We start from the raw sequence: 24,968 nt of genomic DNA, 5'->3' as shown, positions 1-24,968 counted from the left end.
CATTGGCCGGAATTCGTCTAAACAAATTATGCTAAAAATGTAACTCCAGACGTTTATACAGTGAAGGATTCAGCGTGGCAGATCGGCGAAATCCAACAGAGTTCTAATTTGGATCTTTTAAAACAATTCAAGTCAGTAAAATACATTCAGGTAAGATTGAAACTGGTCTGTATTTACTTCTTGTCTAACAAACCATGCAAAAGATTTCGAAAAAATATTTTCTTACAAGACCTTACCTTAAGTCTCTTAAGGCCTACCAAAGGTAGCGACATTTTACCCAACGTTAGCCCAAAAATATTCTTTAGATAGTAACATTTTGACCCAAATTCGTTTGGAAGACCATGACAAAGGATCCCAACATTTGTCGCAACATTTTTTTGCAAAGTTTTTCATCGCCTTCAGTGCGTTTACAAGTAAAGCGGGCTTATTTATTTGGATCCGAATGAATATTGAATATTGTCTTGTTTAATAATAATATAAATTGTTTCCTCGAATAACTCTCCCGAGTCGAGCGAAAGGTGATCGAGAAAGGATAAGTCTCTTTTTAGCACAACTTTCTATGAAATAAGAACGAAAGGAAGTAAGGTTAAGATATTTGAAGCGCCATGTGATCAAACGTTGAGTTCAAACATGCGTTTAATATATTAGTGATCTTGTTATTTGATAATGTATTTTATCTAAAACTAACTCTCCAATAACTTTGAACTATTCTAACATAAATATGATAATACCAAACGATTTTTAGGTAATTATAGCTAAAGATTTCTTGAAAGATTTCTTTCACGGAATTTTGTTAGGAAAGGAAACCTAATTTCATACTTTCTTTCGAATTAGCTGCGAGCTGGCACGTGTTTGTTTCATCGTCATAAGTTTATAGCCTGCGTTGCCGGCTGTAGATTTTGAGCAGCCGCCTACTGGCCAAATCATGCAAAAAATGTACTCGAGCAATAACTTACTAGTATAAATTTTTAAATTGTTACCTTGAATTTCAATATTTTTTTCCGAAACACTCACAGCGTCTATTTGTCATGCTATAGTTTATATGTGAATTATTTATTATCTTTGACTTGACATCTAATAGTCGATGTGTCATGTCGGGGTCTGCAAAGATCTCTAAACATGTGTCTACAAAGCTGGATTCCCTACCCAATGACATCATAAAGTCAAAAGAAAAGTTCCTTTATAGTCAATAATAAGGCTTTAGTCTTTTCATATATCGATATTTTTATAGCCTATTGACTTTTTTCATGATTCTTTATTTATTAGAATTATTTTCTAATCATTTTATATGACATTAGCATGGCCCTTCTGAATAAAGATTATGTATTTTTTGTTTTGTTCCATGTTTCATATCAAGTATGGAAGCAAATACCAAATACGACAGACTCCAAGATGATCAGAATCAACCAGTTATGACACAGCCAGGTGTAGCCAACCCACCTCCATATTCTGGACCAGAATACCCTCAGCAAGGCTATCCTGCCCAAGGGTATCCCCCACAGGGTTACCCTTCTCAGCCTGCTGGGGTGTCACACACCACTACTAATGTTGTTGTGGTTAACCAGCAACCAACCTTCATAGTGCAAGGGAAAAGAGATTGGCATAGTGGGATGTGTGCTTGTTTTGATGATATGGGCTCTTGTAAGTATTGTTGGGTTTCAATGGTATTATGGTCATCATGGTTGTCATGCAATACTTCTCTTTGTAGAAGGCTAGGCTATAATCAGCTGATAACCATGTATGGATGGATGGAAGGATGAATAGTTGGGAGGATGAATAGGTAGACAGATGAATGGGTATGATGGATGGGAGGATGGATAGATGGACAGGAGAATGAATAAATGGGAGTGAATAGATGGGTAGATGGATGAATGGATGAACTGATGGATGAGTGGATGGATGAAGGGAGGTAGGGATGGAGGAATGGATGGATGGATGGAGGGATTGATGGGAGGATGGATGGATGAATGGGAGGATGGATGGATGAGCTGTGTTTGATGAATGGATAGATGGAAGTGATGGATGGATGAATGGATGGATAGATGGATGGGAGGATGGATGGATGAGCTATGTTTGATGAATGGATAGATGGAAGTGAGGGATGGGTGGAAGATGGATGAATGAACAGAAGCTAAAAATTAGTACAAAATAAATTAAAAACATGTCCTTTAGGTTGCTGTGCAATATGGTGTCCAATGTGCTTGTTGTACGAAATCACCCAGAAGATGGGTGAAGATTGCTGCTTCTGTCTTTGCTGCCCACTGGAAGCCATGTTTGGACTCAGGGTACAACTCAGAACTGAACAGAACATTCAGGTAACATCAGCTTTCTTTTATTTATAATTAAAATAATTATAAGAGTGGAACCAAATTTGCCTCTCTCCTCTGAATCTTGGATTTCCCCCCTTGAATTTGGCATCAATCTTGGAGTGTGAGTAAAATTCATTGGATGATTGTCCATCTTGATTTGAAGGTTCTGTAAACGACTTCTCCATTTTTTAAATGTAAATTTGGGTTTCATCCTTAAATATCCATGAATCACTAATAACCAAGTGTGGTATAGTAGCATTAGCCTATATTACCCTAGTATCCTAGGGTATTGGATTGGGCTCATTTTCTGAACTTACCATCATGTGAGTGGAGTTAATTGGATGATTCTGTCTTGTTTTGAGGGTTGTGGCTGTGAAAATTCACCTTAAAGATGCATGCAAATGACTTCTCCATGGTTTATGATTTCTATGTGGGTTTCATTGATCAATAATATTTTTAAATATTATCAATAATATTTTTAAATATTATTTTTAAAAAAATATTTTTTTGTTGTTCTTCAGGGATCCCTCTGTAATGACTACTGCTCAATTATTTGGTGTCAGTCATGTGTTTTGTGCCAGATGTCAAGGGAACTCAAGCATCTTGGACGCTAGAACTGCACCAGCCTTCTTTGTTTGGGCATAGTACTGTATCTGTTCCATGTCACTTCCTTTAGGATTATTTCTTTGTTTATAGTAAACCAATAATTCCATTCCAAGATTGATGTTTGAAATGGGTAAAAATTATGCCTAACACAAAAATCTGGCAGTGTCGATAAAAGTTCTACAAAGTTTTATTACTCAAATCAAGGACAGCCAAAATAATTTAGAAACTGACAAACAATAGAAAATGTTGAAATGTCTGACATGTATTGTAATATAGTTGCATATTATTGGTGTTAAGCACATTAATACTTTTATAGCATGATAGTTAAATGTATTTTAAGAATAAGGGAGGAAAGGTTGTTTGTAATGATTTTTAAGAGTATAAAATAAAAGGCGACCACAACATGAAAGTTGATAAAAAAAAGAAAAAACAAAAAATCAATTGACTTTAGTTAACTGTATGGCAGGAATAAACAACAGAATCAAGATGGAATTTGTTCCTAAACTGAGTTGAACTCATTATACCTCATTCACACCTAAACGTGTTTAGTTAAACTATGTTTTCATTAGGAAAAAAATTGAGAAACTAGAAACCTATAATATAATAAAACTTTCTAAAATATTGTCAGAGCAAGACAAAGGATAGTTTACAAGCATTATTTTACCAAGGATCCTGCAGTGTTTGTAGATAGTTTTCCAAACCTGTTTAGTTAAATCACTTTAAAACATGTTTAAGCCTAGGTGTGAATGGGGTATTAGTTTTAGCCTGTTTAGTTAAACCACTTTAAAACATGTTTAAGTCTAGGTGTGAATGGGGTATTAGTTTTAGCCTGTTTAGATAAACCACTTTAAAACATGTTTAAGCCTTGGTGTGAATGGGGCATTAGTTTTAGCCTGTTAGATAAACCACTTTAAAACATGTTTAAGCCTTGGTGTGAATGGGGTATTAGTTTTAGCCTGTTTAGTTAAACCACTTTAAAACATGTTTAAGCCTAGGTGTGAATGGGGTATTAGTTTTAGCCTGTTTAGTTAAACCACTTTAAAACATGTTTAAGCCTTGGTGTGAATGGGGTATTAGACTCTTGTTTGAAAGTAGAACATCAAGGATGTTATGGACTAGGAATGAATCCCTGATGGGTATAGACACCCAACAGGCTAGAAGAATGATGATCAAGACACCTGACTTTATGTGACTGCAGGACACAAGATTCCTGCCATGCCAAGAAGGCCAGAAACACGCAAAATGGGAAAAAATGATGATGAATTCATTCCTGTACCGAGTTGAATTTATTAGACTCTTGTGTTGTACATCACAAGAAACCACAAAGATGACCTTTGCAACCTTCAAACTATCCAACCAATGGAAAACAAATTCCATAAAAAGTAAATATACACAGTGGCACTTCTATCGGCAAAATAAATCAACTAAGGTGCAATAACTAAATGTTTGATCTAACTTCAACCTACTGTAATTTTCAAGTGTCGTTATAAGTCCAGTTTCCTGACACCATTAAATGCATATTAATGACATAAAAAATGTGTAGCAAAGAATTATTTACGAGTTACAGTCAAAGGACATGAAGTGTGCCCAGCTAGACTGCATTATTCAATCCATAAAAATATTTTTTGTTGTTCCAATCTTCCAAGAATGAAATCAAATTTAAATCCAGACTTGGAAATTTGATTAGATTACTTTATAGCATAACTGATAGAAAAAAACGTTAATCTGTTTGAGCTGATGATCTTAAAGACAATAGATTTTGTTGAAATTCTTCAATGTACGATTGGAAATAAGTTTTTGGGCTGTCTCATTTTTACGGGCCAGCGATTGCGCAGATTTGTCTCTCACAACGAAACCCTCACAACTTCAAATCAATCAAAATGTCTAAACACAATACATAAAATAGATAACTCCGTTATTTTTTAAATCTCAAATGGTTAAAAAGACTTAAAAATCGTGAATTAACCGTTATACAGTTGCTGATCAATGTTAGGAATGCGAGATTGTGACCTTATTAGGATTGCGAAGTAAAAATAGCCAGTTTAACCCAGAAAACAAGTGTTAGCTATTTAATGCTTCGATTCAAATTGACGCTCTACCTGTTTGCTTAGACTTTTTTACTCGCTCAAAAATTTATTTGATCAATTAAACCGATGAAAAAGGTGCCGAAAAAGGACAAAATTCCAGTTAATTGATGTAAAGATTATGAACACGGCAAAACAGAATGGAAATGTGGGTATTTGAAAGTCATTGATTTGTTCACAAATATTTCTCACATCAAAAAGCAAAGAATTCCCTAAAGCCTGTGATAAGCCTTGCAATCGGATTTCATTCATGATTTTTGAAAATAATTACGGAATATTAAAAAAACGAAGAATGATGTCAAAAATCGAATAATGAACTGAATAGTGCATTCTAGATGGGCACACTTCATGTCCTTTGACTGTAAATAATATTCAATGATAGTATGGATCAAGGAACCAAAAAAATTTTGCATTTCAACCAAAATAATCCCAGATAAACAAAGTTTTTACTCTGAAGTAGTTGGTTGAGAAAGCTGAAAGATTCTCTCATGGAACTTGGTGATGATGTGTTGTATCTGGCCTCCATTAATCAGATCAAAGTCATTTAAGTTCACTAGATGCAGGATTAAGTTTCTTTTGAGGTTCTTTTTGACTATTTCTTGGGCATTGTTTTCAACAAAACAACAGCAGGCATTGAAGACTTGGGAGTCAGACTGAAAACTGAAAAGTTGAGGAAGAGAAAAATAAGAATTGAGATAAGAAAGCTGAGATAAGAAAGAGATTATGGCCATGAAAATAACTTTGTTTAAGTTAATAAAGTTATCTTTAAGGGAGGGCTGATAATTAAACTAGATGGTTATCAAATGTAATCAAAAATAATATTATAAGCAATTTATGCATATTGGATTAAAAATAATAAAATCATTAATGTCTCTCATAAAGTGCTTTGCTAATCAGATATTAACAATATTAACAAGGATTAGCTGTTACAAATCAGATATAATTTGAATATTGCATATTGCTTTATTGAATGAGTCTGGAGTATTATTTCATGTTCTACTGGACATTTTGAGACTAAAGTGAGTCTTGACGAAGAAAATTCATGTTAAAGTTGAAGGCAAGATGCAGAGGGTGCTGTATTCAGTTTACAGACTTTTCCTCTGTGAAGGATTTCTATTATTGTACCTCATTATTTAACCATATTTTTTGAAAGATTATATAAAAATGTGTATGGAAGCTCTTATTACCGTAGATGTTTGTTAACTGTTTAGTATGCAGAAATATGACTCAGTCAGTTTATTCCACTCAGATTTTTCAGGGAAGTGGCTGGATCGTTATACATACATCACTGTAATTGCCAGTTCGGCTTGTTTAATGTTCTAATTTTAATTTTAATGTTTTCTTTCTTGTCCCCCTCCCTCCCCCCCCCCCCCCAATTTTTTTTTTTTTCATTTTCCCACCATCATTGAAAATCACCATTTTAGTGCTGTAATGGAGAGTTCTGTTATGTGTGAGCAGACTTTGAACTTCATGTAAAACTACAACACTTTTGAAAGTACAAGTGAGTATCTGTTTGGAATACTGCATGTATTGAATGCATGTGTGCTAAAAAATTATGGAATAGTGGCTGTTTGCGCAAATGCATGATTTATAAGGGAAAAACACAGAAAATGACATGTGGTCTAAAATGGAAAAAAAAAGCCCCAGCTAAAAATAGACCATATATAAACTAAAAATAGACCACATAGAAGCTAAAAATAGACCACATAGAAGCTAAAAATAGACCACATTTCAAGCTAAAAATAGACCACAGCAGCTAAAAATAGACCACATTTCAAGCTAAAAATAGACCACATACTAGCTAAAAATAGACCACATTTCAAGCTAAAAATAGGCCACATAGAAACCTAATTCACAACAATCATTACCTTTATCATCATAGTAAACTAAAAGTCAGTAAAGTTAGTGATCACAGCTTTCTAGCTTTTTGGTGACTAACTTAATTGAAATAAGTATATATTCCCGCAGGACTGTATTTGAAAGACCTTTTAACTGAATACAATCAATGAATACCAAGCTCACACATTTATCTAATTTAAGACATTTTGAATATTATGAGACACATTTTCCAATAATGCTCACAGAACCGTCATGCTCAAATTATGAATAAAGATATAATGGACGACTCCATTGAACACAGCTTAAAGGTAAATAAATAAAGCTCACAACACGTACGTTTTCTTAAAAGCATCAATCCAACTTTGCATTTAAGCATTTATCATGAGATCTGACACCAAGCAGATGGTGCTTTCTTATTCAACATACGGCGCGATAAAATACATCTCCTGACAAGTTTACTATGACTTTGGTTATTTGTTGACTAGATAGTATTTGTTGCATTTTCACATAGTAAAATAATTAACCAAGGCCAAGGACATTCTACTTTTTATTATTATTATTATTAATATTAACTAATAATGAAATACATTTTACCAGTATTTATTCATAATACTGTTGAGTGTTGCTTACCTGTTTGTCATTAAGTGGATGTTCCATAGTTTCATCAGTTCTTTTTCACCTTCATTAACATCAGTGAACTCATCTATCATCTATGAACACATTAATAACATTTAAAGATTAGAAGATTATGACAACCATTGTGCAAGTTCTTCTGCAGCATTCAATTCCTGGACTTTGCATCATATGCGAGTAGAGTTTATTGGGATTTTAGAGGGCTTTTCTCCCTTCAGGGTTTGATCTGTGAGTTAGCCATGCCCTGACTTAGATCAGTCCAGAGGTTGTTTCAGGGTTTGATCTGTGAGTTAGCCATGCCCTGACTTAGATCAGTCCAGAGGTTGTTTCAGGGTTAGATCTGTGAGTTAGCCATGCCCTGACTTAGATCAGCCTAGAGGTTGTTTCAGGGTTCAATATGTGAATTAGCCATGCCCTGACTTAGATCAGCCCAGAGGATGTTTCAGTGTTTGATCTGTGAGTTAGCCATGCCCTGAGTTAGATCAGCCCAGAGGTTGTTTCAGGGTTTGATCTGTGAGTTAGCCATGCCCTGAGTTAGATCAGCCCAGAGGTTGTTTCAGGGTTTGATCTGTGAGTTAACTCAGATCAGCCCAGAGGTTCTGAATAGATTACTTTCCTACTTTACCTGTAATGTTCTCATCCTCATCCACTCTGGATTTTCTTCCTCCTCGCTGTCTGACATGTCCTTATCTTCACCTGCAAACCCAGGTAAAGTTGTGGCTGAATGGAAGTAAATTCTGCAACAAACAAACAAGAAAACAATTATCGAAGAGAAGACAAGTCATACCATCAAATCAATCATAATCAATCATTTTATCACTTGCTTAAATCATGGTCGTTTCAATATTTATTGACAGAAGTCAACACTCTAGGGCCCGGTTGTACGAAGGATGGATAACGCTATCCAATGGATAAATCTTTATCCAGTGGATAAGTCAATGCTGTTATCAAATAAATGTATCCACTGGATAAGATTTGTCCATCAGATAGCGCTAACCACTCTTCATACGACTGGACCCAGATATCTATAATTTTCCTGGTTTTATTACTTCAATGGTTTCAAATACCTTTTGTGTCCATTATAATAAGGTCTATTGGTCTCGTATTCCATGTCATCAGTTTCTAAAAACTCTGACAAACTTGTTCTCCTTTGACTCGGTCTATATCAAAATCAAAATGTGTCATTTTCATGGTGTTGTTAATAACATTTGATGAAAACGACAGTAAGCTGGATTGCTTTATTTTCAAAGTTTTGATCTTTGAGTTAGCTGTGCCCTGACTTAGATCAGCCCAGAGGTTGTTTCAGGGTTCTATCTGTGAGTTAGCCATGCCCTGACTTAGATCAGCCCAGAGGTTGTTTCAGGGCTTGATCTTTGAGTTAGCTGTGCCCTGACTTAGATTAGCATAGAGATTGATTCAGGGTTTGATCTGTGAGTTATCCGTGGCCTGACTTAGATCAGCCCAGAGGTTGTTTCAGGGTTTGATCTGTGAGTAAGTCATGTCCTGACTTTTATCAGAGCACAGGGTGTTCCAGGATTCAAGCTTTTAGTTAGCCATGCCCTGACATAGATTAGCCCCGACTTGAATTAGCCCAGAAGGTTTGAACTGGATGACAACTCACCTCCAGAGTAAGACCTGGGTTTGGGATACTCGCTTCAAAGGGCCTTCACGGCTGAAGGCATACCCCATCATGTCATTGATTTCCTCAGGTTTCCCGGCATATGATCCATCATAGTGTTCATTTACACACACATCTATGCAAGCACCTTTGTTGTGAGGCTGAAAAAAGCATGTACAATATTGTTAGTCTGACTATGGTAGACACAAATTATTTGAAAGTTGTTGATAATAGCCCAACAATACAATACAATACAATGTACTTTATTTATACCAGAGATTACAATAAAGAAAAATATAGATATAAGTACATTTACCAAAGAATGGTAGAGGTTACCTAGAATAACTATATAAAGCTAAACGAGCTAGGTAACATACACGCCCAGCTCTGAGATATGCTTCCCTTGTCACGCAAAAATGTTTCAGTATGAAGCTACTTGCTAAATTAAATTTTATTCTTACCGCCTGTCACGAATGACTGAGCATTTAGCACGCAGCCTCATACTGAAACCTTTGTGTGTGACAAGTAAAGCATATCTCGGAAGTGGACTATTGCCCCTCACATCAAACTTACCGCATAAGTAAATTTAAATCTTCCATGGCATAGTTTGAGATGCTTTAGAAGGCTGTACAATTCGTTACAATTAATAGAACACCAGGGACAAAAAAAATCGTCCCGAGCTTCTGTCTGCTGACGTGTATGACTGTTGTAAATAAATTGATAATAAATGACTTGTCGTTTCTTCCCTTCTTTAGGATTCCCAGCATCCTCTGCAGGCTGTCGATTGGATTCTGTCGTATTATTGTTGTCGGTAGACTGGTTAGTGTGAGTCGGCCTAAGCGGCAAGGTTGTTGGTCGTCGTGTTAATGGTATGGCTGGATCGCTGGACCATGAGAGTTTGAACTTAATCGTTGGGCCATATGCAAAGACTTCAAATGGACCCATCTGTCAAAAATATAATTGCAAAGAATCACTTACAGGATAATTTTTGGTGTGAAATGTGATTGTCCGGGTGAGTGTAGTTTTGAGAAAGACTGTTGTTGGTGGTGACTGACGTTTCGACAACCTGAGCGGAAGTCATCTTCAGAGTCCAGTGAGAAAACGAGAGGATAATTACTCTTAGAGGATACTGTAATGTTGCAAGAAGATTGCATCTGAACATTTTGAGAGAGAGTGTATGGTAATTGTGTAGGTCCAGAAAATAACTGTACCTCCCTGTGGAGGGGGAGTGGATTTCCAAGGGGTGGGGAGGGTCTGAGGAGGGTATATTGTGTAGTACCAGAAAATATCATACCTCCCACATGGAGGGGGATTGAAATTTCCTAGGGGTGAGGAGGAAGTGAGGAGGGTTATTGTATTGTTCCAAATTACCAATTATTACAATTATTGGGGAAATGGTAAATGTTCTTACCAGATACAGTTTGAACTTTCTTCACGAGAAATCCCGAGCACTGTAGGATGAGGGGGATAGGGTAGGGAGTTTCACCAGTGGGGTAGGTATGTGCTAACTTTGATCACCTCATTTACTTACATTTCCTTTGAAGATATTTTCCCAAGACGATTTGTTGGACAATAACCCCCTCTTCCTTCCTGGTCTCTTGTACTTTTCCTGTAATGCCAGCTCATAGTCCCCGTCAGTAAGCAAACAATTCCTCTTGTTATCGAACATAATTAGTTCAGCAGTGTATAACATATTTTCTATTTCAAAGTCTGCAGACTTTTTGGAGTTATTGCCTTCTTCAGCAGGTTCGTCGATGCTGGAATTCCTTACTCGTTTAGCAGGAGGTTCACTGTTTTCTTTGTATGGTTTTTCATTACCTAAAATATGAAATAAAAGAAATGATGAAATGAAACATGACACATTTTATTAGTAGTACTGTAAATGACAAATTGCTTAAGAGAGGTGGTTAGTGCCAGGGTTTCAATATTTACCTTTAGATCCAACAACAAGACGTATCAGTCTTAAAATTGGTCTTGCGCATGTGGCTAACACTTAATCTTAGTCATATTTCATTTATCTTATTATCTATAGTGATAATCTATGTAAATGACCATGACTATGAAATGATTGTGCCAATCTTTAAAAGTTATAAACTCATACTATCTTGTTCTTATACTCCCCGTCGGATCTTAGGGTCTCTATTTTGTCGTCAGTGGTTCTATTGTATCCCTCTGATTTTGGTTAGTCATGATGCAGTGTGGAGAGACGGGACTTCTATTTAAAGTGTTAGGATTGTCATTTTTAGACATAATTACAAAGGCAGCACTTTTTTCCCCAGTTCTTTGAGAATCCTGAGTGTTAGTCAGTTGGATGCTCAATCAACAGAGCCAACATAAGCATAAACCTGAGTCCTTTGTATCAATAATTGTCCCCAGGCTAGGACATGAATATATACTGCATTGGTTAAATACTGCTACTATTATTATTTTTGCATTGCTAATATGCCGCCTTTCACCAATGTGACCCAGGTTTGTGCTCCCCGAGTCTTGGTGTCCTATGTGAGTAAAGTTGTTTGTTGGTTGTCTCCTGTGCTTTGAGGGTTTTTCCTCCGGCTCTCCAGTTTTTCCTCCCTCCACAAAAATCGACTTCTAGATTCTAATTCGATCTACCGGCTTCCTTATCAATTGGGTTGCAAGGCCTGTTCAGCGTTAAGCCGTCCACCCAGGAGTGGTAAACGCATTAGATTACTACTAATAATATAGACTCACCGTTTGCTATATCGTTTGAATCTGAGCTATTATCATTTTTGCTTCTCTTAGTACCCTTGGTAGGTACTTTATATGGAACAGCTATTTGGATAGTAAGGATAAATGTCTTGCTGAAGCCTTTTGCTCCTTTAAAGTTACTATTTGGTACTGACAGGATACCAGATGAAGATGCTGGAAGCAGTTGGGAGTTGGGATTGAATGGTATGGCTACCTTACCAAGAAGTGTTTGATCTATGTGAGCATCGCTATCCTGTGGAAAAAACCTGTGTTTAATTCTTTTTTTCTAATTTATGGAAGTTTAGTGTATTTGTTTTGGTAATGGGGGACCTTCCTGAAAACCACACTTGTAATGGGCGCATCCTTAGGAATGATCATTTATCATCATCCTCATCATCATCATCATAATCAACCGCATCATCATTATAACCCTGAATAGTTTCATTGTTTAGGGCACAAAGAAACTTAATATTTTTCTATGTATTTTCTAGCAATTTGCCAGAAGAACAGATCTCTACTTTGGGCGCAATGTTCTCCTATTTTAGAAAACGGTATCATTTTTTGAGACAGGGTTTGTGCTGAGGTAACCACTTAAAATTCAAGGACTATTCAAGGAGTATACAAGGACCAAAAAATGAATTTCCAAGGAGTATGTTCAGCTACCTATGCCAAGGTTTTACATGGTTGTTGCACACGGCTGACTTTCAGATTTTCTGATCTTTCTGAGTAGATCTATATCAGAACCATGCAAGTAATGATTGAAGCAAAAATTCAAGGAGTTTCACTAAAATAGTAAAATTCAAGAATTTTTTAAGTGCCCTTGAAAACGTGAATTAAATTCAAGGAGTTTTCAAGGAGTTTAAGGAGTAGCACGAACCCTGTTGAGGTTAACATTCTTTGTTTGAGTCGTATCCATATTTATGTGTCTTTTCATGAACCATTAAACAAAGAAATGATACTCAAGAGAATGACACATGGCTTGAAATGGGAAAACCTTACACCCAAAGTAAAAAGTTCTATTTCTTATTCAATTCCCATATATTTGCTGGACATACTTCAATACATTATATAGTCATAGTATAGTAGTAATAAATTATGCGTTCGGTGTATGAAATGAAATGGAGAGAAAAATATCAAATGCCCTTGGCGGGAATTGAACCCACGTCTTCGGTATTCTAGTCCTAGTCTAATGTGTTAACCACTACACCACAAGGACCAACCACGCTGGTAATGCAGCCAGAATATGAAAGTTATATTGGTCATATAGTTATATAGTCATTTGCTTAAATACTTCTTATCTATTTCCTAATTGTTTAATGAGAGATTTCCCATTCATTTCCCAGAATTTTGGTAAAGGAATTTCCATTCATTTTCTTAAGACTCTCCCATTCATTTCCCAGTTTTCTCCAGGTGTTTATTTTTCATACCTTTTTCCTTTTATTTGATATCTTGACCAGATAAACTTCTGCATTTACAAGGTCTTGCTCCAGCATAGATTTCTTTTTACTTCCAGTAAAGTTACCATTGGCTGTGAATGAAGAAATGAAGTCAGTGAAAAAATCAAAATAAATAACCAATCAAAATATGTATAAAAAGAACAAGATACAGGGCCGTAACCAGAACTTTTACAGGGAGGGTGCACATCGAATAAAATCGGACCATTGATCGTTTCTTTTAAGAAAGCAGAACCAAAAAAAAAAAAAAAAGGTAACTGAAAGAAAGCAGGACCAAAATAAAAATAAATAAAAATAAATAAAAATAAAAATAAAAAAATAAAAAATAAAAAAGGTAACCAAAAGAAAGCAGAACCAAAAAAAAAGGAGATGGATGAGCGGACCTTAAGCTTTTATGGGGGGGGGGGTGCACGTGCACCCTGTGCTCCCCCCTAGTTACGGCCCTGAGATACAAATGTTAATAAACATTTATCCTGGTTTTATCAAATCTTGAATCAATCTTTGGGCTGATCAAGTTCAAAGGGTAGTTTGCAAAGAGTAAAGGATTGGTTATTGATAAGTGTGCTTCTCACGTTGAGTTTTGGGTGCAAGCAGGAGTTTGCTAAGGATGAAGAAAGCTGTGATTTTAGCTTCTTAAGTGCTTAAGCATCCAACCAAATGCTCTCAAAAAATCGATGGAAGCACGCTAATCAATGACCAATGCTTTTATGACACTGCAAAAGTGTAAAAAAAAATTTAATTGAGAAAAATTCAAATTTTTAAACCAAAATCTCCATCACATACTGCCCTACTATTCCATCAGGTCAGCTTGAACCTTCGATATTTAGATGCAATCTTGTGCACGCTAAATAACTAATCAGAGCGTGCGTTATATCATGGCTATGTATCACTAGAATTTTATTACTGTATTTTACAATCCAACAGTACATACCTGGACCAGATCCAAAGAAGAAGCTACTGAAGGTGAGATTGAGGTAGCCACCCTCCTCTAATTTGCTGAATGAGAAGAAAATATAAATGGGATGAGTAAATTGAGAGTTGTAAAGATCATCTAATTGACCAACAATTTGTACGTACCTATTATTCTCCACTTCCGTTTCTCTTTTTTCTACGACCTCTAACATGTTATCCACCTTGAAATCCATTCTAAGTGAAAAAGAATCCAATTCTCATGTACTATAACTCTATCTATCAAATTTGAATATATATTTTACATGAAGTTGCGAGTTTATAAACTTTATACAATCCATACACTTCTCCCAGAGTTTTGCGTAAATCTCAAGTATGTAAGTAAGACCTCTAACCCCTAAGAAACTACACCCCCCCCCCCCCCCTCTGAAGAAGACATTCTTTGGAAAAATGTTAGATTGTTAGACACGATTTCCCCTCACTTACAATGAACATATTTTTGTACAATAAAAAGATTTCGTGCTTTTACTTCCTCATCTTCGTCTGTTACTGAACGTAATCCTGAATGTTGATAAACTTCCTCAATATTTTCGCAAACAATAGCCTATAGCAATAAATATCTCCAGATCGCAAGAAAAACAAAAATAGAAAAACTGGAGGTGTCTGTACACCGTTTGAAAATAATCTTAGGGATATTATTTTACTTCATGCAGGAAGAAAAACAATTGTATTATTTTGAATATTCCACGTGTGGAGACTAAACACTTTTTACAGAAAACAATGATGACATTTGCATTCATTGTCATCTAGCAGGTCACAGCCTTAGGTAACTCCATCTTTGTGAATATCATTAAAAATAGAAAAAAAGTGAAAATAAGGAATATTAGTTTGTTTTAACTTCGAAAAGAAGTTTTTTAGGGATTTATAGCTTGGGAATTTTAGGATGCATACGAAAGGATTCAGAAGATTCGCGCACGTGTTTTGAGTCGAACTTCAGAAGTGCCTTTCTTTGTTTAACACTTATTATTAGCATGTTCCTTAGCTTTGTCTTATAATTATACGGAATATTCAAAATTTTTCAACCCAAACTCCTCATATTCTTACTATTCTATCCTAGAATTACGTTATTTCTTAGTTTTAGGTTACAGGAGAGGAATTTTTTATTAAAAAATCCCCCGACGAACTTACCTATGTTGTCTTCTTGGTGTTCTAAGATGCTTCATGTAGGACAATGTTCGGTGCAAATACACCGGCTTTGGGAAGAAAACCATAAAATTTAACGTTTAGAACTAATGATTATTCAAGAAATTATCAAGGATAGATTTTAATATGTTATTTTTAAGGGAATTCTTAAAGAAAAGGTTAGGAATTTCAATTATCATTGGGAATGAAGAGAGCAAGTTCAGACAGAGTTCAGTTGTTGTACATGTTTATCCTTAAAAACTCACTTGAACAGCATTTCTCGTCCTCAAAAAACGATATATCTGTGTCGGCTCTGTAAGCAAGAAAGATTAATGAATGAAAATACAATAATGAGGTCCGAAAGACGAGAAATTCTCTGGTTTTGAGAGGAGATTTGGATGTTGTTACTTGAGACTCACTCTCAAACGCTTTGAGAAACATCTCGTGATCCGCTCGAAGTTGATCGAACTTTGGCTTCTTTTGGGCAGGAAGGGTAACACTAGGCTTTTCAGCCTCTGTCTTAACTGAATCCATGATTTGTATTGAGTTATTTAACTCAGGAAATACGTTCCCTTGTTCAGTAGTCGTTAACTGGTCGCCATTCACAAAGTTTCTTGTCAAGTAAACGCGGGAACTGCGGCGAGAGTCGCGAGGAATACTGGGATACCCTAGAGGGTGGGGTACAGGGGTACAGGGGTGCAGGGGTACAGGGGTGTAGGGGTACAGGGGTGTAGGGGTACAGGGGTGTAGGGGTACAGGGGTGTAGGGGTATAGCATGATAAGGGTACCGGGGAAAAGAGCTAAGTAATCACTACCTAACGCTAAAATCCTCGACTCAGATATTCTGAAATTTCGACTTGGCGTAAATCTTTTCGAGTTTCACCCCTGACGTCTCACCGTAGTTTTGTCTTGGTCAGAAAATTTCCCTGGCTTCGAAAAAGCCAAGAATATTCTTATTTTGGAATGCTTGTTTTTGTGAAGATAAGCCTTCTTAATATTGTATAGATAACCTGAGTTTCAGGGCCTGAAACTCAAGTTAAACACAAGATGAAACGTTTTTAAAATCGCTGGATTTTTTTTACCTTGTTTTTGCCTTATAGTATGCGGAAGGATACTCATATTCTATCGATACAGGTGAAACAATCTCTGGGCTGATCAGAGCAAGGGCACAACTAACTTACAGTTCGAATTAGAATTTACTGCGTTAGGTTGAAAGGAGGAAAGAAAACCTAAAAAAACTCGAATAGAGGGAGAAACCAGAGACTCTGGGGAGAGACAAATAAACGAACTCTACTTTATCGTATAATCCCGAATTTGGGAATGATCCCTTGCACCCATGCTATTTCATTCAGCAAAGATTACTTCCCCAAAACTTCTCTCTCAGTTTTTATACTTGGACATTGGCTAAAAGTTATGGAAGACCCATTATGGTGAACTGAAATATCTCTATTTTTCTTCAAAACATAACACAGTGTTTCCATGATTAAACGAACGGTATTTTTTGTATCTCACGAGTTCTTTCACCACTTTTTGAATCGAGCATCCACTATTCCCCCCAAATGTTTTATACCTCATATAATTCGTATCCCGAGTCTTGCTTAAGTAGTAATTGAACCATTAAACCAATTCTACAACATAATTTTCAGTATCTTTATTTTTACTATCTTTTTTACATCAATAGCTTCGAAGCATGAACAAAGAGCAACTCCACGAATGTTTGCAAGTGTTTCGTGCGAGGATACCAGACAAAGATTTAAGTATCAGTCTAATTTTTCACAGATTAGACTATTTGTTATAAAGAGTATCAATAAATGTTGTAATTAAATAATAAAGAAAAGACTCTAAAATATATTTCAAATAGATGTTGACTTTTTGCCAAAAGTAGTTCAGAAACTTTTGGTAGTATGCTTGAAAAGACACCTAATATTTTCAAAAAAATATTGAAAACTTGAACCATAATTTTCGTGAAACTTATGTTATTTTGTGTACTTATAGTTTTTGCAAGTATTTTAGAAAAATCTAAGCATGAAAAAATGGAGGAATGCATTTAATTATAGTTTTTGTATGTAAGATGCAAGCACAAGAAATACAAAATCACAAGGAACAATGAGGTAGAACTTAGTGAAAAATAGAAGAATAAAAAATTGAGGTGGAAAGTTTTTAGGAAATTTTTGCAAGTGAAAGAAGAAGTTGAAATCAGAGCTAATTATTATATCGACACTTGTTTTTTATTCATATTCAAGTACTTTCTTGTGGTAGAAAAGTAGATACCTAAAACGAAAAAACAAATTGCTTTTGTTAATAATAAGAAAACTGTCATTATCATCATCACTATCATCATTAATAATCATAGAATATTTTGTGGTCAGTTACGAAAGGTTAAGGTGGAACATGAGAATCAATAAACCCAACGGTGCACTCAGTACTATTACAGCAATAGCAACAGCACCATTAGTATCGACATCAACAGCAGCATCATCAACGACTTACATAACCACTTCTTCCATCATCCCTGCTGCCATTATTTCCATCACCATCTACCACCACCATCATCATCATCACTATACTACCATCATTATCTACCACCACCATCATCATCATCTACCTATCATCATCACTATACTACCATCATTATCTACTACCACCATTATCATCTTCCTATGAACAACTTCAGTTATGCAGTCTCAGATTCACTTCTGAGATCAAAAAACTCCTCCAGCAACTCCTGGAATCAAGGCTAAGCCTGCACAGAATAAGGTTTTGAGTCCTCAATAAATATCATCACTGCCATTATCACCATCATTATATGCTTCCATCACCATCATCATCATCATCACCACCAGAACCAGCACCAGCACCACCATTATCATCATCGTCATCATCATCATCATCATTAGCATCAGCATCAACTGCCATCATCAGGATCAAGCAACATTTACCCTTCACTTTGTAACACATCATCTATGGATGCTTTAGTGATCCATGCATCATCACATTTGAACCACTAAAACCAACAAGAAATAAGAAAAATATTAGAGATTATTAATCCAGCAAGTATATCTTACTAGCATCATGACTGTAGTGATATTTGCTTTTAATGCTACTATCTTTATCAGCACCATCACTTGCATACATCTTTTTTCTCGCCTTTCACACCTGGGTCTAAGGTTCGATTCCCGAACTTACTACATCACATGTGAGTAGAGTTCAATGGATTATCTCCAGGTTTCCTGGTTTTCCTCCCTCTGCAAAACCTAATATGCTAAATTTCACTACAATCTGTGAATTAGTCATGTCCTGACTTTAGATCAGCCCAGAGGTGGTTTCAGGGTTCAATCTGTGAGTTAGCCATGCCCTGACTTAGATCAGCCCAGAGGTTGTTTCAGGGTTCTATCTGTGAGTTAGCCATACCCTGACTTAGATCAACCCAGAGGTTGTTTCAGGGTTTGATCTGTGAGTTAGCCATACCCTGACTTAGATCAGCCCAGAGGTTGTTTCAGGGTTTGATCTGTGAGTTAGCCATACCCTGACTTAGATCAACCCAGAGGTTGTTTCAGGGTTTGATCTGTGAGTTAGACATACCCTGACTTAGATCAGCCCAGAGGTTGTTTCAGGGTTTGATCTGTGAGTTAGACATACCCTGACTTAGATCAACCCAGAGGTTGTTTCAGGGTTTGATCTGTGAGTTAGCCATACCCTGACTTAGATCAGCCCAGAGGTTGTTTCAGGGTTTGATCTGTGAGTTAGCCATACCCTGACTTAGATCAACCCAGAGGTTGTTTCAGGGTTCAATCTGTGAGTTAGCCATGCCCTGACTTAGATCAGCCCAGAGGTGGTTTCAGGGTTCAATAAAATGCAAAAAGATCTCTTTGCACTCACCTCATGTTGTTGACGTATAAATGCTGTGTAATGACCAACTTCTAATGTACCACTATGATTGACCACCGCAAATAACAAATACCTACAAAGAAAGAAAACAAAACAATCCAAAACACACATAAGAATTAAAGCATACAAAATATACACCGTTCTCACTGTGCTGAAAAGGGCACGAAAACGAGGTCACCCAGTCATTAGTTCACAATACAAGATATAAAAGTACATTAATTGAGTTTATAAGTGAAAAGTATAGAAATTTAACTCTTATTTTGACCTGTATTCATGCTATCCACCGTTATTCTGAATAAGCAGCCTTGCTCAGCCTTGCAAGATGACTGGGTGACCTAAGTTGTTTTTGTGTGCTCGTTAGCCATTATGAGAAGGGTGTATAGCACAGACATATTTTATGTCATGTTCAATTATTTTCCTGACGAAGAAGACGTGATCTATTTTTATTTCAGTTAGACTTACTTGCTGTTGTATGATAAACATTGATTCTGATGAGATATAGTACTGATATCAACATTTTGCCCTAATCTGTAAAGAAAAACAGAGAATATAAGACTAGAGTACTAAATTTCCCATATCATCTCTAGTTCCATTCATTACAGTCAACAGGATTACTGTAAAAGTATTTCAAAGGCTGAACAAACCTTAATGATGTGAATGGTGTCATGTCCAGTTCTTGAGGAAATGGTATATATGTAGAAATCTTTTTGGATTTTTTGGAATGTTCAAAACGCTAAGGAGGGAACAGAAGAAAAAGGGGTGTTTAGTGCCGCTAAGATAGACTGATAAGACAATGATGACAATGATGGCAAGAATCATACCAAAGAAAATGGTGATGATAATGATAATGAGCATGATATGATAATGGTGACAGTGATGAGGATGATGGTGACGAAGATGATGGTGATGGTGCTGATGATGATGGTGATGAAGATGATGGTGATGAAGGTGATGGTGATGAAGGTGATGGTGATGAAGATGATGGTGATGATGGTGATGAAGATGATGGTGATGAAGGTGATGGTGATGAAGGTGATGAAGGTGATGGTGATTGATGATGATAGTGATGAAGATGATGGTGATGAAGATGGTGATGAAGGTGATGGTGATGAGGATGATGGTGACGAAGATGATGGTGACGAAGATGATGGTGATGATGATGATGAGGAGGATGATGGTAATGATGATGATGATGATGTAATTGATGATGATCATGGTGGTGAACATAATGATGGTCATGATGCTGACAGTGATGATACTGATGAAGACGATAATGCATATGATGACAATAATAATGATGATGATAATGATAGTGACAACTGAAGATGATGATTATTAGCAATGATGATGATGAACTTTAAGTCCAAATTCCTCTACCTTCAGATGAAAGCATACTACAATAGGTAATTTCTTCATGGAAAGCTGTTTAGTTGACTCCTGGTAACTCTGGCATTTGTTGCATTTGATTTTAGCTTCACTTCCAAGTCGTTCTGGTCTTGTAAACCTAAAATTCGAGTGGACGGCCAAAAATGTGGAACTTATATACCATATCATTTTTTGATTTAAACAAAATGTAAAAAAAAAATGTAAAAACACTTTTTAGACTCATTAGAATTCTCCTTGTGGAGATCATACTAACCTTCGTAAACACTCTATCAATGATTTTGGTACAAAACTCTCATCCAAGTGGGTGCGTTCTGGAGTCTGTCCATTACTATCCTCACCTAAAACAAGAAAAATGAATCATTGGATTGTTACAATTTTAAGTAGCAAGAATGATTCATATAGGATATTCTTGAGTCACTGTTGTCAGATTTAGTACCAGAATAAGCTGGGTCAGGAGTAGATGCAGCAGATGCTCCAGAACTGTTTCGTCCATTTCCTTGCTCACCGTGACCAAGATCAAGAGAGATATCCCAGAATGGATCAACAGTGGTAGAAACAGAACTGAAATGAATAGAAATGTGTTGAGTTTCAGTTGGCTGTAGTCCCTTCTCCTTTCATCCTTCACACCATATTAATCAGTATTAAAAGTAAAGAAAGATATAATCCTCAAGGGATTTACACGTGATTCAAAATGAAAGTATGTCTGACATCTAACAAATGCAAAAAACTAATCTTTCAGGGCCTATACCAATTATTATGAAATACCGCATTCTTATTGGTTGCGAGCTGTGCTTTATAAGAGTTCACAGCACACTCACACACTTTCTACGATATCCTTCCTGTTCCATTTGGTTATCATATTTCTACTTGTCTACATGCTGCTTGCACCACTGCGTGTCGTGCTTCTCCTAACATTTCTCTTGTGTTCTGCCAATCCCTGTGTGCTTTATAACTGCAGACAACACGCATGCGTTTTCTGTTTCTTCAGTATGACCAATCGGGAAAGATAAAATATCCTAGGGAATGCTGCACAATCAAAAATAGGAAGTATGTATGATTTACTTGCAAACTTGACAGGTGACGTCAGACTGCAGCCCACCAGTGAATATCCTATCAATAATACAGTTACATTGGTTGTGGTTGTTTGGCTTTAACGTGTTCTTGTCAGGGGCATCGTCTATTTGAATCAAATACAAACTAAGATTACCATCTTATCAATATATAATATTCCTAAATACCAACTGTAAAGTATACATAGCTTCAACGCTATCATAAAAATCCACGAATCTAGAATATTGTACACTCGAGGGACAAGGTTAAAACAAAGGTCCAAAATAGGGACTCACTTTTATTGATTTAGGTGATGGGAACCAGTAAAATACCCCCTCCTCTCCCTTAGCCATGGGCCAATTGCTTTGACCCATGGGTAAGATGTTTAAAGACATCACTAGTACCTTTACAGTAATTGTGTAAAACATCTAAAGCAGCTATGAAAAACTCGTGAGCATCTTGCTGTTCATAGCCGGCCAAGTGGCGTGCGTGCGTCCACACCAAGTGAAGCAGCTTGAATGGAGAATGAGGCATCTTCTGTCCAGAATAAAACTAAAAAGAGGAAGCAGAATTTAAAATGGCCTGCCTGAGTGCACTCACCTCTGGGGTCTTGGGTTTGATTCATGGACTCGTCATCACATGTGAGCAGAGTTTGTTAGGTTTCTCTCTTGATTTGTGGGTATTTTAGGGGGTTTTCCTCCATTTGCAAAATGCAACATGCTAAGTCCAAATTGGATAGCTGTGAGGGTAGCCATGCCTTGACTTTTGTCAGCCCAGAGGTTATTTCAGGGTTTGATTTGTGAGTTAGCCTTAAACTAATAGCTTAGATAAACCCAGAGGTTGTTTCAGGGTTTGATCTTTCAGTTAGCTATGAACTAACTTAGATCAGAATGAGGTTGTTTCAGGGTTCAGTCTGTGAGTTAGCTGTGCCCGACTTAGATCAGCCAAGAATTGAAGTTGTTTCAAGGTTCAGTCTGTGAGTTAGCCATGACCTGACTTCAAATGGTTTAGCCCAGAGGTTGTTTTAAGATCCAATAAAAATTTGAATTTGAAGATTTTCTCAACTCTCTTTAAATTCCTAGCTTGATTACCCTGCATTTAGGTTGTTTTAAAGCACTTTATTAAGTCACCATAAAATTGTTATAATAGAAAATGTTATTTCCTTCACCACTGAGTAAATTTTATGAAAAGAAAGTCTGCTTTTAACTCACCTCCTGGAACAATGACGCCATTTCACAAACGAGACAGTTATCACTATCACCTTTACATATATGCTGATCTGACAGGAAGTAGTCACGTAGGAGTGGAGTGTGTGTTAATGCTTGTACTATGCAGTTCATAAAGCAGGTATTGCCAAGATTTATCAGCCCTCGCAAACCTGCAATATTGGAAATGATAGAGGTCTTAACTATCAGTATGCTATTTGCAATGAGTAAGGATTGCATTGTGAGTTCAATCATCTGACGGTGCAACAATTGGTCGCTGCAGCATAGATGAATGCCTGGGCAAATTGTTCCATTGCTGCTAGAAGAAACCACGGTGAAACCCATCTATTTATTCTAACCCTGTGATTTGCATATTTTCCTACAATGGTTCTCTAGAGGCTTGCAATTTCAATAATCACCTATGGTAGAGTTCGTTGTAATTTTGATTCTCTGTGGATTGTCCCTCAGTAGCTTGGCATCAGATTTTGTTGGCTGCCACATATGATATCTGACATGTCCATTAGCTGGAAAAAAAGAGAAAATTCTTTTTATTTTGGAAAAATGACCTCGTTTTTTCCACCATATTTGGCTCAGAAATCCAAACTGAAGATTGGCAATCTAAGAAATGTTTCTCTCATCGCCGTATGATGCCATTTAAAATTCAAATCTGTCAAAAACAAAGCATTTTAACGAGATTACAGCTCAAACAATAGCTCATTTATTAAGTTTGCGTACATAAACAAAAACACGGCTCCATATTTATGTACAAAATGTTCTTACCAGAGATGAATAGGAACGAAGGATAAAGAAACTTTAATTAACAATAAAAAAATTAAGTTTCTCTGGTCAACTAAGCTTAGGGAAACGTGGACAAATCAATGGCCGTTGAACTTTCGTTCTTTGACCAAAAGGTTTATTGACAACGAATTTTAAAGATATGAAGATAGTTAGGAAAAATAAATATAAAGAATAAAAAGGGTATAAAATATCTCTATTAAGTTAATAATTGCTTACTCAATCTTCTCCAAGCACGTCTGTTCTCTTCACGACCAATTTTTTCAAAGTCTTTATCATACTTATAGTCACCGCAAATAAAGCAGTACACACTTCCGTGGTTTAAATCGATGGCTGTAAGAATAAAACACAACAAAGTAGAAGGTTCAAGAAAGCTAATTTGAGAATTCGATCAAAGGTTTTTCATAATCAAAGAGAATGGGTATTCACCAAGTGAATGGCCAGAGGTCCTTGCATGTTGTTGAATATGCCGGCTACCAGTATAACATCCGAAGTAAACGCAAGATAAACAGGAATGCAAGCGTGAAGAATACGTGCCACAGGCATGGCAGTTACACGAAGTAGCCTGTAAAATAACAAGAACAAAGTGTTTTAAAACTCATCAAGGTTTGAGAGCTCGAGAGGAAGAAATCTAAACCATGATCTCGTACCTTCCTCTTTCTGTCCTCACGCGAGATACAAGAAACAAACCGCGAGTGAATTTTCCTATAAGTTTTAATCCCGTTCGCTTGTTTAAAGCGGCTCACGTGGACACAGCTAACCATGATGTCTAAACCTTGATGAAACGAGGAAATCGGAGGCTCAAACGAGCTTGATTTTGAAAAAATGCCAGAGCCATGACATTACTTTAAATAATAACACATCTTCAAAGAAACATGTGCACTTTTTATATGCGCAGACCTGTACCCTGCTCCTATTGGTCGATGCTAGAACAATCGACTGACCAAATAAGGAAGATTTTGACAAGACCCGCTATTTTCAAATCGTTGGAAGGAAAATTTGGGGAAAAATTTCTGAATTTAGAGATGAATTTGAACGATCTACTTTGAGAATTTCATAGAATTTTGAAAACGATTTACCTTGGGGTAGATTGTGGAAGTTTATATTGGATTTGTGAATTGATTATTATTTTCATACTAATTTGGAATAAGATTGGGACTGGGATTTTGATCAATAGGAATGGGATACAAAATGAATGGAATGGGATTTCTCTTAAGTTTAGGGGGGAAAAGAGAGTTAACTTAAGAAGGACAAGATTATAAAAGAAAGGCTTTGATATGGCCAAAAGGAAAGTATTTACCGCA

The 24,968-nt window shown here is 36.4% G+C and overlaps 3 protein-coding genes across 3 annotated transcripts; 1 reads left to right on the top strand and 2 right to left on the bottom strand.

The window, feature by feature from the left end:
• Positions 1–3,963, top strand: LOC116306057 (cornifelin homolog). Its single transcript, XM_031716089.2, has 4 exons — positions 1–150; positions 1,358–1,641; positions 2,173–2,315; positions 2,831–3,963. The coding sequence occupies exons 2-4, from the start codon at positions 1,359–1,361 to the stop codon at positions 2,921–2,923; spliced, it is 519 nt and encodes a 172-aa protein (XP_031571949.1). The 5' UTR covers positions 1–150; position 1,358; the 3' UTR covers positions 2,924–3,963.
• A 219-nt stretch (positions 3,964–4,182) lies between these two features.
• On the bottom strand, positions 4,183–15,965 carry LOC116306056 (polycomb protein SUZ12). Its single transcript, XM_031716088.2, has 14 exons — positions 15,760–15,965; positions 15,607–15,653; positions 15,347–15,411; positions 14,327–14,395; positions 14,181–14,245; positions 13,223–13,323; positions 11,799–12,048; positions 10,621–10,907; positions 9,663–10,034; positions 9,093–9,250; positions 8,539–8,631; positions 8,097–8,208; positions 7,469–7,548; positions 4,183–5,659 (listed from the first exon to the last, which is right to left on the bottom strand). Exons 1-14 carry the CDS (start codon positions 15,872–15,874, stop codon positions 5,446–5,448), a joined length of 2,028 nt encoding a protein of 675 aa, XP_031571948.1. The 5' UTR covers positions 15,875–15,965; the 3' UTR covers positions 4,183–5,445.
• Positions 15,966–16,976: 1,011 nt separating this feature from the next.
• LOC116306061 (ubiquitin carboxyl-terminal hydrolase 22) lies at positions 16,977–24,533 on the bottom strand. The gene is made up of 15 exons (XM_031716093.2): positions 24,315–24,533; positions 24,094–24,229; positions 23,884–23,997; positions 23,289–23,393; positions 22,876–23,042; positions 22,069–22,216; positions 21,677–21,791; positions 21,051–21,175; positions 20,868–20,952; positions 20,606–20,732; positions 19,873–19,961; positions 19,691–19,756; positions 19,220–19,301; positions 18,280–18,344; positions 16,977–17,611 (listed from the first exon to the last, which is right to left on the bottom strand). The coding sequence occupies exons 1-15, from the start codon at positions 24,426–24,428 to the stop codon at positions 17,569–17,571; spliced, it is 1,581 nt and encodes a 526-aa protein (XP_031571953.1). The 5' UTR covers positions 24,429–24,533; the 3' UTR covers positions 16,977–17,568.
• Between the last annotated feature and the right edge of the window lie 435 nt (positions 24,534–24,968).

This window comes from Actinia tenebrosa, unplaced genomic scaffold (genome assembly GCF_029948245.1).
Source record: "Actinia tenebrosa isolate PJP-AT-01 unplaced genomic scaffold, QUT_ActTen_1.0 PGA_scaffold17__23_contigs__length_9995812, whole genome shotgun sequence".
NCBI lineage: Eukaryota > Metazoa > Cnidaria > Anthozoa > Actiniaria > Actiniidae > Actinia > Actinia tenebrosa.
The sequence above is the reverse complement of the archived record's forward strand: the minus strand, read 5'-3'. Positions and strand labels throughout refer to the sequence as shown.

Coding starts and splice junctions, on each gene's coding strand:
- LOC116306057 (XM_031716089.2), top strand. CDS start 1,359: ATGGAAGCAAATACCAAATACGACAGACTCCAAGATGATCAGAATCAA. Junction 1,642..2,172: donor TTTTGATGATATGGGCTCTT/GTAAGTATTGTT, acceptor CATGTCCTTTAG/GTTGCTGTGCAATATGGTGT. Junction 2,316..2,830: donor GAACTGAACAGAACATTCAG/GTAACATCAGCT, acceptor GTTGTTCTTCAG/GGATCCCTCTGTAATGACTA.
- LOC116306056 (XM_031716088.2), bottom strand. CDS start 15,874: ATGGATTCAGTTAAGACAGAGGCTGAAAAGCCTAGTGTTACCCTTCCT. Junction 14,246..14,326: donor ACGGAAGTGGAGAATAATAG/GTACGTACAAAT, acceptor CTTCTCATTCAG/CAAATTAGAGGAGGGTGGCT. Junction 9,251..9,662: donor GATTTAAATTTACTTATGCG/GTAAGTTTGATG, acceptor TGCTTTTTTCAG/CCTCACAACAAAGGTGCTTG.
- LOC116306061 (XM_031716093.2), bottom strand. CDS start 24,428: ATGGTTAGCTGTGTCCACGTGAGCCGCTTTAAACAAGCGAACGGGATT. Junction 24,230..24,314: donor GTGAGGACAGAAAGAGGAAG/GTACGAGATCAT, acceptor GTTATTTTACAG/GCTACTTCGTGTAACTGCCA. Junction 20,733..20,867: donor TTGATAGAGTGTTTACGAAG/GTTAGTATGATC, acceptor CTCGAATTTTAG/GTTTACAAGACCAGAACGAC.